At 37.6% G+C, this 15549-nt stretch overlaps 1 protein-coding gene across 1 annotated transcript in view; it reads left to right on the top strand.

Moving 5' to 3' along the window:
• Positions 1 to 13150, top strand: part of EXOC5 (exocyst complex component 5) — a 29348-nt gene extending 16198 nt beyond the window's left edge. Inside the window, exons 10-18 of the mRNA XM_080394496.1 lie at positions 187 to 269; positions 717 to 926; positions 2116 to 2263; positions 4446 to 4554; positions 5326 to 5446; positions 6215 to 6301; positions 9052 to 9160; positions 10203 to 10418; positions 10867 to 13150. Of these exons, the coding sequence (XP_080250622.1) occupies positions 187 to 269; positions 717 to 926; positions 2116 to 2263; positions 4446 to 4554; positions 5326 to 5446; positions 6215 to 6301; positions 9052 to 9160; positions 10203 to 10418; positions 10867 to 11055 (1272 nt within the window). The 3' untranslated portion in view covers positions 11056 to 13150. The remainder of the gene's footprint in view (positions 1 to 186; positions 270 to 716; positions 927 to 2115; positions 2264 to 4445; positions 4555 to 5325; positions 5447 to 6214; positions 6302 to 9051; positions 9161 to 10202; positions 10419 to 10866) is intronic.
• The last annotated feature ends 2399 nt before the right edge of the window (positions 13151 to 15549 follow it).

Below are 15549 nucleotides of genomic sequence, written 5' to 3'. Positions count from 1 at the left end.
TATTACTAAATAATTTTCTTCTAAAAGAAATGCAGGATCTGTACGTAAATGAGAGATTTTGAAAAAACCCAACATGAATTACCTTAAGTAATATATATACTTTGCAGTAAACTACATATAATCTGGCACATAGTATCACCTGTGGATGCTAGTTAATCTTCTAACAGATGTATCAAAATTTTACAGAGTTATGTAAAGGACCAGCTAGAAGAACACAGGAAATCAGATGCAGAACAGTATCTTAAGAACCTCTATGATCTATATACAAGGTATTTACATATTGACGATGAAATTATTGTGTAGATACTCTTGTAATAGTTGTATTATCAAGGTGTAGGAAGAGGAACCAAAAGTTTAAACTTCTCAAAAACTGAAAATATTTTATGGCCATTGTCCTTACAATGATTGCTTTCCTAAAGAAAATTTTAAATTCCTATTGTTATTACTTTTAATGTGAAGTATTTTTTATAGTGATCTTTGAGAGTAATTTTAAAACTGTGTAAAAGCCAGTTCTCTGTATCTCACTGGCAACTTGCTTGCTTGTATGTAATTAAGCATGAATTATGCGAAATTTTTTACTTAAATGTAAAGCTGCTAGAAGTCTTAATCGCAATCAGGATTCTGTTGTGCTGTGTACTTTACAAACATGTAATGCTGTAATTCATACAAATTCAACCTTTTCCTCCTCTCCCCTTCTTTGTTTCTTTTGCATAAAGAACTACTAATCTGTCAAGCAAATTGATGGAATTTAACTTGGGTACTGATAAGCAGACTTTCTTGTCTAAGCTTATCAAATCCATTTTCATTTCCTACTTGGAGAATTACATTGAGGTGGAAATTGGTTATTTGAAAAGTAGGAGTGCTATGATTCTGCAGCGCTATTATGATTCCAAAAACCACCAGAAGAGGTCCATTGGCACTGGAGGGTAAGTTTCTTCTGTGAAGTTTCATACTTTTAAAATGGAAGGGAGGTGGTAAAGGGAAAAAACGTAGTATTTGCTATGTTCGATGTACAGTGATGAACTGTGAAAGTGCAGGCTTCTAAAATAACCTGCAGCTTTTTACAATTTGCTATCAGTTTATGTTCTGTTAAAAAGTGTATTGCTCTTGGTACATGTGAAAGGTGATGCATGGTATTTATGCGCTCATGGGAAATGAAAAATACCAGTTAAACCTATGTTTCAACTTAGGATCCAGATCCACAAAAGGACTGAAGCAAAACTAAGGTACCTAAAGCATGTGTATGTGTGTATCTAAAAGCATACATTTTTTTTCACCTGCCCAGGTCTTGTGGTCCCCTCCCAAGACCTAGGAAGGGGAAAAGACCATAGCAATGTCAGTGAGAAAGCTCTTAATGAGCCCAGAAGATGCAATGGACTTAGAGAAAGGTAAAACAAGACTTCATTATCCTCAGGGCAGAGAACTAATAAAGGACTAGTGAGAAGTGGGAAAGGAAGAATTAAGACTTGTGTGAAGCAGAGGTGATAAGACTACTGTGCCTTTCAAAGAGCTACTGGGTTCAGTGTGTCAGGAATGTGAAAGTTATTTAAAGAGAGCAGCAGCAAAGTAATTAAATGAATGAAAAAACAAAAATGAAAATTTAATTTTCTTGGGGAAAATTAAATTTATGGTAGTGAGTAACTTTATGGGTTGTTTTATGCATGGAAATGTGTTAGAGCATGCTTGAGTAAATCAGGACTGCTGAGATAGTGGAGGAGGATGAGAGGATTTGTGGGCGTGGATGAGATAGAAAGCTCTCATTAGTGTTTTGAAAGTACGATGTGACAGAATGTATGGAGGCTAAACCTTGTCCACAGAGCATAAGTGCCATAGGATTCAATTGAAATTATGTATTCCACAATGGGGAATAGCTGGTCCTATGGTGTGAATGTGCCATGGTAGAGCACAGTTGACCATGGAATCAGAGGTGGTAGTTTTGCATTTACTGGCGATGTTTTTTTGAGCTTGCAAGACTGTCTTAATGCTTGCATATCCTAAACTGTGTCTTGGGTTCTGTTTTTTAAGTTAACAACTAAATTACCCTAAATCATTGTTGAATTTGAGCATCAAAATTTCCATCCAGTGAAATCCTCTTTTGGTGTATTTTTATTCTAGTATTCAAGATCTCAAAGAGAGAATAAGGCAACGTACAAACTTACCGTTGGGGCCAAGTATTGACACACACGGAGAAACTTTTCTGTCACAAGAAGTGGTAGTTAACCTTTTGCAAGAAACTAAGCAAGCTTTTGAAAGATGTCACAGGGTAAGTTCGCTGTCTGTCGTCTCCATTAGTGATATAATTTTGTGCATGAAATCACATTTTGTGGTTCAATTTCTGATTGAAGTGTGATAGGAAGAAAGGAAGGACATTATTAAATGAATAATAAACATGTATATTATAAAATATATTTATTATAATATAAAACTTTGTATTTTTCACTGGAGCAGGGTCATGATGGAGGCTAAGGAATTGATTTTTAAATGTGGATCTAGTTGTATTTTGTGGGGTTTAATACCATCTATTTTTGGAAGACCTACTGTCTGCGCTACTTTTCTTAGTAAATTAGACTGAAAACCTGAGAAGCCTTTAGTGTATTTTTTTGCTACTTTAAAGTACAGGGAATAGTTCAACAGTTGTTTTCCTGTGTCTAGTGCCATTTCTTCTTGCATTAAAGAATTATCACCAATAAAACGCTGAGAAGAATAATCTTTAACGTTGTTTACCTTGGTAACCATCTGCTGTTCTTTAAATTCTTTAGTCTAACCAAAAAGATATGTTTTCCTTCTGATTAAATTGCTGTTTTTTCTGCCTTTCAATTACTGTTTGTCTGGTACTTTAGTGTAAACGAAAACCCTTGAAATTGATTTGCAAACTTAAATGCTAGAGATTTTGTACTAGCTAAACACACTTGATTTTTTAACAGATTTTAATACCTCTAATTCTCTATTAGCTTAGTGCAAAAAATAACATTTCAGATGTTTAGAAATTTTAACATTTTATAAACTTAGAGGGATCAAAGATATAATGAAATACTCATATGGCACTGTTAGCTGTATGCATTGGGAATGACCACCTTCCTAGTGGTGAAAGTCAGTGACTGCAAGGCGAGCAGATAGATCATTCTTTTTTTCAGTATGGTAGTTGCTAGAAATGGTTGTTAAATTAATTCATGATATAAACTAACTTTTCAGTTATGCACAATTTTTTCATACTCTGTCTAAAAACAATTGTAGGTATTGGGATGGAAACCAATGCTAAATGGATCTTGGTGTGCAAGGAGATTTTTAGAATTAAAGGTGTATGACTTCTGCATTATCATATATGCTGTTAGGGTTTTGTTTGTGGTTAAGGCAACTCATTATACAATAGAGAAGCTACATGTGTCCCTGGCTAATGGTAATACTTATGTCAGATGACAGATGTGTGCAGATACACTCTGTCCCAACTGTGACTACTTTAGGAAAAATATTTCTGATAATATAAAATAATTCTGAATGTAGCGATATACTGAAGCATTTTGGTGTTTGGAAATCTCTGTAAAGGTGTTTTATTGTTGGATTTTTTATTTGGGGTTGGTTGTTTTGGGGTTTTTTTGGAATACAGCAGAAATCTTTGGGAACATCGTTGCATAAAATTTGAATTGCCATAGTAATCTTTCTTAGTCCTAGCTTCATAAAGTCTTCACATAATTCCTTAAAAACCAAAGCTGCATTTCTTATATACAAAAGCACTGTCACGTTTTTCTTTAGAAAAGGGATTTACTGACAGGTTGCTGTCCAAAATCCCATGTTGCTTACAGCTCATAAAAGTACAGATGCTGTGTGTATATGTGGGCATTACTTCACTTAATAAAAATTTTCATGCTCCATTGACTCCAGCTGAACTGTGATAAATGTAGCTGAGGTTCAGTCTGTGTTATTTTTTTCTGCAGCACTGTGACAGTGCTAAAAGAACAGTGCACTGGGTGAAAGTGAAGGTCCATCAAACCCAATGTCCTGTCTCTCACTGTGGCCAGGGGCAGAAGCTTAGTAAAAGAGGAAAAAAGGCAGGGTATGGGTAGAGTCACCTTTTCTGTATATGTTTTCCCAGGATCCAGTGGTATGCAATTTAGGTAATTTGTGGGGTTACATCTGGACAATTGTGTTTTAAGGACTATTAATTAATATCTTCCTTTATTATTACTATAAACTGTTTATATTTTTGCTTTTTGTAGCGTCCTTTGGCACGCTAGCTTCAGTTTACTCATTAATGCTGAAGGGTTTATTGATACTAAAGGCCGTTCCTGGATAGTTTTCTCTATGGATACTTTTCATTTAGAATAAAATTCCAGTTATTCTGGAACACTTGTTGCATTTTAAGCTATTCCCTATGCAATATCGGATAAACTTTCAACTGTATGTAGAACTGACCTTTAAGATAGGTGTTTTTTTCTTTTTCTTTAAAGCTCTCTGATCCATCTGACTTACCAAAGAATGCTTTCAGAATTTTTTCTATGCTTGTAGAGTTCTTATGTACTGAACACATCGATTATGCATTAGAAACAGGCCTTGCTGGTGAGTATAGTTTTTTTTTTTTCTGAGCATTTCATCCCATTGGCCTTTTTGTGCAGATGATCTTTGCAGGTCCTTGCTGTGTCTTATTGATTGGCCTTGTTCAGAATGTATTGGTTAAATGAAATTTGTTTTGTGTATATGGGAGGTGGCATTTAATGTCTTCTAAAGAGTACTTTCTATTTGGGGAATTGATGCACAGATGGACACTACTGTCTTCAAAAACTGTATCACAGAAATTGGGCCATTAGTGCTCCCAGGCTCTTTTAATTGTCCTCTGTGCCATAGCAGGAGAATATTCATATATTGAGGTTTAGTGTCTTACATTTTATGAGAATTCTGTGTTTGTTTGTATACTCATGCATTTTAGACAGTAAATAAGAAAACTGCTTGTATTAAAGAAGTTGAAATCTTGACAGTGAGAACCTATGTTTCTTACATAAAAGCATAAAACTCATGCTCTGAAGAAATACTTAAATTGGCTGTTCCATTTTGCTTTTAGAAATTTTAAAAGCAATATATTTCTGTGCTTACGGTTATTTGATATAGCTATGAGAAGTCTTCTATATGTGGCACCATAGTAAATTTTTGAAACTCTAAGCCTGTGATTTAAGCTATGAGAACTATTCTATATATGGCACCATGGTAAATTTTTGAAACTCTAAGCCTGTGATTTAAGCATTCATGGAAAAACTCTGCATATTTAAAAAAAAATCATGCTAATTATAGGAACTGCATATCGTTAGAATCCTAATGAAACCTTCTTTGCTTTAGGCATTCCCTCTTCTGATTCAAAGAATGCAAATCTTTATTTCTTGGATGTTGTCCACCAGGCCAATACTATTTTCCATTTATTTGACAAGCAGTTCAATGATCATCTGATGCCATTGATCAGGTACCTTTATTTTGAGTAGCATTTCCTTTTGTGAATGGTCACTTTTGGTGAAGAAAGCAATTTTTTTCATTCCTCATCTCTATTAAGAGGAGTTTATTCTTGGAGTGGTTCAGCTTGATCTTGTGGGAAGACAGAACACTGTAATGGACAGGAGAAGGGCTGTTAAACAAATTGTTTCCTTGGAGAACTTACGGGAGAGAGGGAGTTCCAAGAGTATCGGTCCTTAGAGGCCTCACTGCTGCATTACAGGCCAGGACTAGAGGGGGTTGTGGCTGCTCCTTGGGGTGAGCTGGCAATATCAGGGCTGCTGAGACTCCTGGGAGGACCCCACAGGTTCTGCAGAGGGAGCAGCTGGCCATGCCTTGGGAGCCACACATGAGCTACGCGAAAGCTGCATGTTGTTGGGAGCCACAGGTTGGATACGTGCGAAGCAGAGCACACTGCTGTGCTGTGAGTTAGCGTGCGTGAAAAGCTGAGTTTGCTCGCTCACGCCCAGGGGCTGGCAGCAGCTGAGAGGCACTGCTTAGTGGGCACAGTGCTGCCCGGAGTGCATCACAGCACTGCCCATCAGCGCGCGGTGTGTCCTCCTCAGGGCCAGATGGCTGTTGATTTGTTGTTCTCGAGCTGGCCGAACTCCACCTAAACTAGTCCTTTCTGATGGGATGGGAAATCTTCACACACTCCTGGTGTAAGAAGCAGACCCTGTAGACAGATTTGTTCTGCTGTATTAATACTCTGTCACACACCCAACCCTCTATACTGTTGCAGTTCTTCTCCTAAATTATCTGAATGCCTTCAGAAGAAAAAGGATATCATAGAACAAATGGAAGTGAAGCTGGATATGGGCATTGATAGGCAAGTAGAGATTTAAACTTTCTGTTAATCACAAATTCTTTCAAAACTCCTTTGTGATGTATGTTAGCTTTTTCTTTTAAGGATTAATTATTTCTGAACACAAAATTTATTATATTTTTTAACTTTTTTTTTAACCCATAAATACACATGTGGTGCATAGGAAATGTAGATTTTGTTTGTTTAGAGGGTTGTATTTTTCATGGCAGATTTCTGACCCATAAATACTTCTGGAAGGACATAAAAGGATTTGGTTACATTGAAAGAGTGCAATAATTCAGTGTTACCTTATTGTCTCAAACTACTTTTTTCTACTGTAAAGGAGGGAGGAATGATGATTGAAATAGAAGAAAAACTTGCAGGATTTCCATTAGGAGCAAAGTTTGACAAAAATAGGTTAGGTGATTTGCTTGAATCTCTGCAGTACTATGGATTAGACCTAGCCATAGAAATCTGTAGAACTAGAATAATTTTGATTCTGACATTTACTTGCTTTGAGGTTGACTAACTCATTTAATCTTTTTTTTTTCCTCTGTTTCTCCAAATAAAAATGAGGGGATAGCTACAAAGATTATAAATTAAAATCATAACTGGTTTGCAGTAGAGGAAAATAACAAACTAATATGCTTAATATTAGGAAATTGATCTGTTGTGCAATGCTTGACATTGAACCAGGAAGCATGTAGTGTTCCTGTACTTCAAGGTGGCATTATTCAACCAAGCACACGTTACCTAAGCATTCTGTGCCTGTTTCTCTCTGCAGTAATGGAAATAAGCCATCCTGCAAGTAATGGGAGCTACTCTAAACTATTATTGAGGTTTTTGTAAGGATCACACCGTACTGGAGAGGGATGAAGAGAGCACTGTATAGGAAAAGGTGGCATTGCAATTGTGTCCTAGTGAGCATTTTCTGCAGAGAGAGGGAGGGGAAGAGATTTGCTATATTGTTTTGCACCTGTGTTTTCGGTAGGTGCAAAAAGAAAGGTGGAGGTAGGGGATGTGTAGGTGGCAACTGAGATTTTAGCTGCTTGTGCTGGAAGTGACCATAGAAGTTTAAACACAAAGTTTGAAATACTTGAACCATAAAGGCGATAAGCTCAGATCTAGACAGACACAGATCAGTCATCAGCATCAGAATAGTTTGTAACTGTTTTTGTAAATAATACCTTACAAATGACAGTAAGACATAAGAGAGCAAGTCCCTGTTGGAAAATGGTATGTTCCAAGGTTTGTGAATGGAGACTTCAAGCAAATTTGTGCTTTGGCACAAATAAGAGATGAGTTTTGAGATAAATGTTACATGTTAAATGTGTTTGTGTGCCTGCTTGCATGCTGCTTTGTGGTGCCACTGGTGCTGCTGAGCATCAGTTGTCTTGCTTAAAGGAATGATTGAGGGTTTTTTTTTTAAAAAAAAAAAAAAAAAAGAGCAAATGTCTAACTGTTGACAGTTATCAGATCTGAGAAAGTCCGATAGCAGTTTCTTGAATGCCATTCATAGCAGTTGTCTACCTCTGCAGAAGGCAGTATTAGTCAAACAAATTAGTTCAACTGGTTTTCTTTCAGTATGTATTCTGTGTAAACAGCCTTCTAGGAGTATTTATTGAAAATGGAAATGCAGGAGAATGCAAGATAGAATTTCTTTAAGTTTCTATTGGTATGTGGATTGTTGAATGAAGTACAACTAAAATGTAAGTCTGAGCTCTATGTGTAGAAAAAGTTTATTCCCTCTTCGGATACATACATTCTTCTCCCCTTCACCCCAGCTTGAACCCTTCAAGGCCTGTAATTGCCTTGACCATGTTCTTCAGGGAGGTTGGAGAGGTGAGGGAAGTAAAGAAAACAGGAGGGGAAGAAAAAAAAAAAAAAAAAAAAAAAGACAGGGAGGTTCCTGGTGAAGGTAGGCATTGAGAGAGCTGTGCAGCCTCTCTCTGCTGCTTTGCTGTTTGACCTTTAGTTTGGACTTGAAGCAAAGCAGGGCCTTGACCTTAGATAGTGTTCTGAAAAGATAAATCCTGTAAAGGAGAAGTAAATGACACTGTAAAACACTATTAGATTTCTGAGAACAAGAGAAATACCAAGCTTTGGCAAAGGAAGAAGGTTTTCCCTTTTTTTTTTTTTTTTTTTTTTTTTTTTTTTTCCCCTCACCCCTTCAGTTTGAGTGTTTTCTGATGCTTCCTCGTGAGTAACGTGCTCTATGCTACTAAACTCTTTGAAATGCTTCCTTCAGCTATCCAGTTCCCCCTGCATTGAGGAATGCTATCCAGTTTCTCTTGAATAGCTGGATTTGAATGGGTTACCTTACAATTAATGTCTCCCCTTTAAAACTAGCTGGCCAGCATGCTGTGTGCTGTGCCCCAGGACATGGAACTTGGAGGAAAGAGTTTTTAGGGTTGTTGGTTGTCTTTTTTTTTTTTTTTTTTTTCACTGATTCTTCTTTTTCTAACTGACTATGTAAAATCAAGCATATCTTCTCTATAGAATTGCATTGCAACTTCCGAAGAGTGTGTATGTCTGTGTGCATGTCTGTTAAATGAAGTACTGCCTTTGACATGTCCTAGCACTGCTTGCTTCTTGTAATAAATGTTTGCTTTTAGTGCATCTTCATAGATTACTCGAGTGTTAGGTAGCAGGGGTTTTCCTCATCGCTTTATGCTGCTTGCTTTTGTAGAGAATCAATTAGTACATGGAAATATAAAAATGAAGGAAATTAAAATGTTTGCTTCAAAACCCAATCTGTATTTGTAACTTTAAAGGACGCTGAATTGTATGATTGGACAGATGAAGCACATCTTGACTGCAGAGCAAAAGAAGACAGATTTTAAACCAGAAGATGAAAACAATGTTTTGATTCAGTATACTAATGTAAGTAAACTGAGTCCCAGCTCATCAGTATAGGTTCAAATGCTCATGAGTCTTTTCAGGTTCAAGATGTTCCTTACCAGACTTGTGTTAGACAACACATGTATCTGATTAATTTACTTTAGCTATTCCATTTTGCACTAAGCACCTCCAAACTCTGTTGTGGAGTGTTTTCTCAAGCTGAAAAGGAACATTAGCAGTTTAGTATCTAGTGTCAGACACAAATCAGTAGGTGCTGGACGAACTGTCACGTTCTTGCTAGGAGGTCCAGAGTTGAAACAGGGGTTTTAGCTGACAATTAGGTTTAAGCTATCAGTTTCAGAAAATCAATTATCAGGTACTGTCTAGTTGCTGGGTGCTTTTCCCCCTTGGAATGGTAGGAGCACGACGAAGCATAACAGGTTTGGCATGAACGTTCTTTGCTGCAGAACATTGTCTCTACCACCACATCTGTCCAAATCCCAGCCTTAGTGGCTGCTGAGAAGCTGTAGTGCTGGGTTACATTAGGCTCTTGTCAGGGAAAAATGCAGAGAGGAGCGCAGAGAACTACAGTCAATGGGAAGAAGTGAGAGCATTGCCTGAATGCCTACAGCCGGGTGGGAATGGGAGAGTTGGCGCAGTAGCATGTACACTCTGGTACTATGTGGGAAGGGTGAAGGTGCCTGTATAGCTGTTAATTTGGGTTTATAACTGCAGCTCACAAGAGGCTTTTAAACACTGTGTGTCGTCGTTGTCCCCCCACTCCCTCCCCTTGGTTGATTGTTGTTTGAATTAAAAGCCGGAATTAAACTGTTCTATTCTGAACTGATGAGACAATATTCGATTAAGTTATAGTTCTTGAATCCATCTTTCTACTCATGTTTTTGAATCTTTATATAGCAAATACAAAAACTGTTGGAAAATTAATAAATTGGAGGATGAATAATTTCAGTGATGTGAGAATTTTAAAGACAGTGACTGATGTTCAGTTTATGATGTGGAAGTCACTTTGAGAACAGATTTCTAGAAAGTAAGTTACATAATTACTTTTCTTAATTTTATTTAGGCTTGTGTTAAGGTCTGTGGCTATGTTAGAAAGCAGGTGGAGAAGATTAGAAGTTCTATGGATGGCAAAAACGTGGACACAGTTTTGATGGAGCTTGGAGTTCGTTTTCATCGACTTATCTATGAACACCTACAGCAATACTCCTATAGTTGCATGGGAGGCATGTTAGCTATTTGTGATGTGGCTGAGTATAGGAAGTGTGCCAAAGACTTCAAGGTAAGCTTGTACAGGTTGGTAATGTACAGCCATGTTGAAATTGGTAGCCAGACTCTATTTTTAATTGGATGTCTTCTTTTCTTGTTTCTGTCTTAACATCACCATTTTGTATACCTTTGTTATATAACCTGTTACTATACCAGCAGTTCTTTATCATGTCCTAAAGAGCAGTTTCCTGCCAGGTACGTATACTGAAGAAGTGTTGAGTTTGCGTTATTATGTGTTCTATGTAGCACTGTATGTGTGTGCGTGCATATCTCCCAACAGATGCATATGTGCGTGTGTCTATATGTGTGTATAGTTATGCACACAAGGAGAGAATGGTGGATGTGAATCCTCTGTCAGGAAGTATTTTGAAGATCTAGATTGACATTGTGTTATTAAGACTTCAAGCAACTCTTAACTCTTAATATATGGGTTTTTTTTCTTTCTTTTCTCTTAACCACAGATTGCGCTGGTGTTACAACTCTTTGATACCTTGCATGCACTTTGCAATCTTTTGGTTGTAGCCCCGGATAATTTAAAGCAGGTTTGCTCAGGAGAACAACTTGCTAATCTGGACAAGAACATCCTTCACTCCTTTGTTCAGCTGCGTGTTGATTATAGGTCTGCTCGTCTTGCTCGTCACTTCAGTTGAGAGCATGGAAAGAAATGTTGTACCTTTGGGTAGGCCTCAGTTGTTAGAAAGCACAGGGAATGATTTCTTAACAAACTGTGGTTGTAACTTTCGTGGGATAATGACTGTTCAGAATAAAGCAGCAGCCATATTTAAACATGACTACGTAGAAGGCAAGCAGGTAAAAATCTGGATGATATTTCATGTAAGCTGAAGTTCTCCAAGTGAAGAATTTTGCAAGTCTACTTGCTACTGATTTTTTTTCCTTTTTTTATTGGAACCATGTCGGCATAGGAAAGCAAGTGGTGCATTGAAAGTATTTTAGTCTTCAATATTGAATTATCAGATACCATTTGTTAGACTTGAACTACAGAGCATAGCGTAGGTAATGGATTACATAGAATAGACCAGCGTAGAAACATTCTTCATCAATTTTAATGACTTAGACTTCAGCACAGCTAATCATAATCAAATTATCTTTGATTGGTGTTTCTAAGTAATTTCTTTCATTTAAAACATTATCCTGCTCAATGTAATTTCTTGCTCTAATTAATTAGCTTGGAATTTCTTTGAGATGTAGGAGTAAAAGCAACGTTATCCCAGAAAGATGTAATTTATTCATTGTGTAGCATTCTAAACAGAACTAAGTGGTGAAAAGTTTTGGGGGTTTTTTGGTTCTTTTGGCTTTGGGGTTTTTTTCGTACCTAATAGTCAAGGGCCTACCAGAACATACTGGCATTGTATGACCTGACATTATTGTTTCTGTTTGATACTGGCACACTGAATTTTATATATACTCCTAAAGTAAATGCAGTGGCCTTGCCTAAGGCATTTGTATAACAAGGTGAAGGTGCCCATTGTTGGATTAATATGAGAACTTTCTTCTGTCTCTGTTTTGTATGTAAATAAATTCAAATTATAACAAAGTGAAAGGATAAAATGCAGCCCAGTGTTTCATATATGAAAGGAATGGACAGCAGCTCTAGCCAAAACCTAGAGTTGAAAATTCCTGTGCTGAAGATAATTGATACTCAGTGCCTGAGCAATATAAAATGTTGAAGTGTGCAAATGCTGCTCTTTGACCGATCATAATTTTAATATTGGAGACAGGCTATTTTTGTCCATTACGCTCCAGTGTTTTTTCAAGGTGTTTCTGAGATGGACCCATAGTGTGCATATAGTGAATTGAAGCAACAGTGATGTTTGAAATATTTGGGGTAGCTTTTCCACAAGCAGTTGGAAATTTCTGTAAATAGACTTTTGTTCAGGGTGAGCTGTTGTGGAAAACAGGTTGGAACTGCTGTGGTTTGTGTCTTCAATCTGATTTACATCATGCCTGAACAAATCATCTGTACCACTTTATTTCTACTCTGAGCTCAGCATATGTTATGGAAACTTCTTTCACTCCCATCTTCAGAGCAGCATTTCTATAAATTTACTTTATGGGTTGATCAAATCAAACTACTTTCTGCTTTTGTTAATGAATTCACAGGTGTAGTCAATATTGACAGGCTTGTGCGGAACTTCTCTTGGTTAGTTGATGTTCTTCTGCTTCATTTTATATTTAGCAGAGCATTACATCAGCAAACAAAGAGAACAGATGCCAGACTGTCTCAAAGTATTTGGGAAGACTGGCTGCTTTGCTGAGCTGCGTAGCTCTATGCCTTGGCCATGGCAAAGCCACAAAGAGTTTTGGACACTGGAGGAGGCACATGGCTGTACTGCTGCCATTGTTTTTCAAAAGCTCTGGTGTGAATTCAGATGATACCTCTCTGTTACCTCTGTAACTGAAAGCCAACAATTTTAAGGCTGTGGTTTTATTAATACGAAATCTTTCTACAAAAAAGTGTCAATTTGTAAACACTTCAGAACAGTGAACATCGTCTTAAGATTGCAGATCACAAAAGTGCTTCAGAACTTGTTGTATGATTGCTGGAATTTTTTAAGGTTGTATGAAATGTGTATTTACCGTATTTCTTGCTTTATTAGCTGTGTTTTCCATGCATATGCTCAGTGCAATATTTTCATTATGCCTGTTAACAGGAGGCAGCAAAAAGTAGGTGAATACTTAAACTTAGATATGTAAACTTTTCCTCAATAAAAAGAATTCCCTCTAGACACTTCTTTTTTTTTATTTCATTTCCATGTTTTTCAAACACCTTTATACTCAATTGTATAAGCCCTTCTGGGGGGGGGGGTGGCGGGTAGGGGGTGGGGGAAGAAAAAAGAATAAAATGTAGTTTTACTGACCAAATTTATAACTGGTGTGAGCTTTCCCTTTCCTTTACAAAACCTCCCCATGTACACACTAAAAGAGTTACTATTTCTAGAGAAGACTATGTTGTCAGTAACTTTACTTTGCAAGTTGGAATGGGATGGGCTGGGGAACTATAATTTTCATACATTTGTAAGTTTAGAGTTCTTATAGCATGTAATCTGGGAAAATACTTCCAGTGGCTTTTGAGTACAATAGAGTACTATCCAAAATACAAATACACCTTTTAATGTTCATGTACTGAGTTAAAGTATTGCTTTTCTAATGTTCACTCCTAGAACATAGGCATTTAACAGGCTGGCAGCCAAATGAATGCCTGAGAGGAGGTGTGTATATGTGTGTGTAATTATGTTGTCTACAATTGTTGAAAATGGCTTTGCAGTAAACTGCTGTAGGCTGGAAAATAAGCTGTGTTTTTACAAGTCCTATAATTTATTAACGTGATTTGGTATTGTATTCTGTTTGCATCTGCACAGAGGGCAGGAAGGAGTTGGTGTTCTGTAAGAATACTTCTCTCAACACAAAAATATAAAAAATTGGGAAATGGAAGTGCTTGGAAAAACTAAATCTAGATATTTAAAAACAGAGGCTAAGGAGTAAAGACATGAACTAAAAGGATATGGAGACCAAGCAGTTTTCAAGTAGCATAACACATAGAAGGAGGTTAAAATGTGATTAATAGAAACCCGACGTACACATCACAGCAGGATTGGAATTAAAATCTCCACAGCTGCGTCCCACCCTGAAATGAAGTGAGCTCTAGAGAAGGGGAACTGGCTAAAATACTTTTCCATGGAGCTGTTTATTCATTTTGAAACCGTTGGATTCAACAGGAAGAGACTATCCGTACATGAGTATGTCTGCTGTGAAGGATAGGTAGCAATGCTGTGAATGTGACCACTGCTTATTTCCACTGTGAGGAGTAGAAGTGCATCAACAATATGCAGTCTGATCGGAAGGAAGGAGAATTTACCAGAGCTGAGTTGATTTATTTATTTATGTATTTATTTTTAAGCCTGCAGTGATCTGGATAATGGTAAGTGACTGCTTGATTTGAGAATGGCATGGTATTGACAGGTGGCAGGTCAGTTTATATCACAATCAGAAAATTTGGGTTGGGGGTTGGGGTTTTTTTTTCCCCTCTTAGCTTTCACAGTCATTTTAAATCACTGGTTGCTTCAGCGTGTAACTGCCACAGATAACTCACAATTTCAGTTGCCTGAGGAGGAATCCTCCACCATATAGCTGGTGCTGCAGTGTTGTGATTGAGTGTTGTTTGAATAGCTTGCTCCATTTCTCTAGGAAATGTGGCAAAAATGCTGCATTTTACAAAGTGCCCTGAAGAGGGTGAGGCCTGCTGGGTTCCTTCACAGGCTGGGTATGTGCTGGCCTGTTCTTCAGAAGCCTGTAGCTCCAGGTTTCTCAATCCAGTGTGTGTGTGACAGTAAACCTAATGTACTCAGTTTTAGATGTCATGACAAATTCCAAACCAGAGGGGTGCTCTTTGTATTAAATTTCCATGGCAATAACTATCTTAGTTTGGATTAGCACTTGAGCTGAACCAGTTGCAGATAGGGAAACCGGGCTGAAGCGATGATTTTTCCTTTATGAAGAAAGTAGATACCTAAATAATTGCTTGTCTAATTTTAGATGCAGGTAGGAGCTCTTCTTTACGCTTCTTGTCCCAGGAGCTGTAGGGAGGATAAGTCAGCCATCAGCACCAAAATTTACTCCTTTTTTAGAAGACAACCGAAAGGTAGGAGCACCTTTCCTGTCCTGATGTTCTGCTGGATATTGGCTTCCAGGCATTATTTCCAGCACTTCTGTGCTAGTTGAAAGTGGAGCTAGCAAAACAGAAATCTATCTGCAATTGGGGTGTTTTCATTCTGGACATCAAGGCTGGCACTTTTTTATTCTTTCCTGGTGTTTCCACACCTGTTTTAAGGCACGGAGGGAGCCAGATCTGCCCAGTCGTGTTCACTGCTTTGCTTGTCTTTTTTTCCTCCATTCTAATTTCTTTTGGTGGTAGGAGAGCAGCTGTGTTTGCCTGTCGTCTTTTCTCTTGTGTGGGGCACTGCTTACTCTGTGTCAATACAACCCTTAGTGCATGGGGAAGCCTTGGTTTCTACTTTTATTCTATTAGCTTTACATCCCTATGCCCTGTTGTCCTTTCCAAATCTCAGGATTGCACTATCCCTTCCCCTCTGTTACCACACTACCAGAGAAAGAGAAACCTTTAA

The sequence above is a fragment of the Falco punctatus genome (assembly GCF_963210335.1).
Source record: "Falco punctatus genome assembly, chromosome: 7".
Classification (NCBI taxonomy): Eukaryota; Metazoa; Chordata; class Aves; order Falconiformes; family Falconidae; genus Falco; species Falco punctatus.
This window is presented reverse-complemented; position numbering and strand designations above follow the sequence as displayed.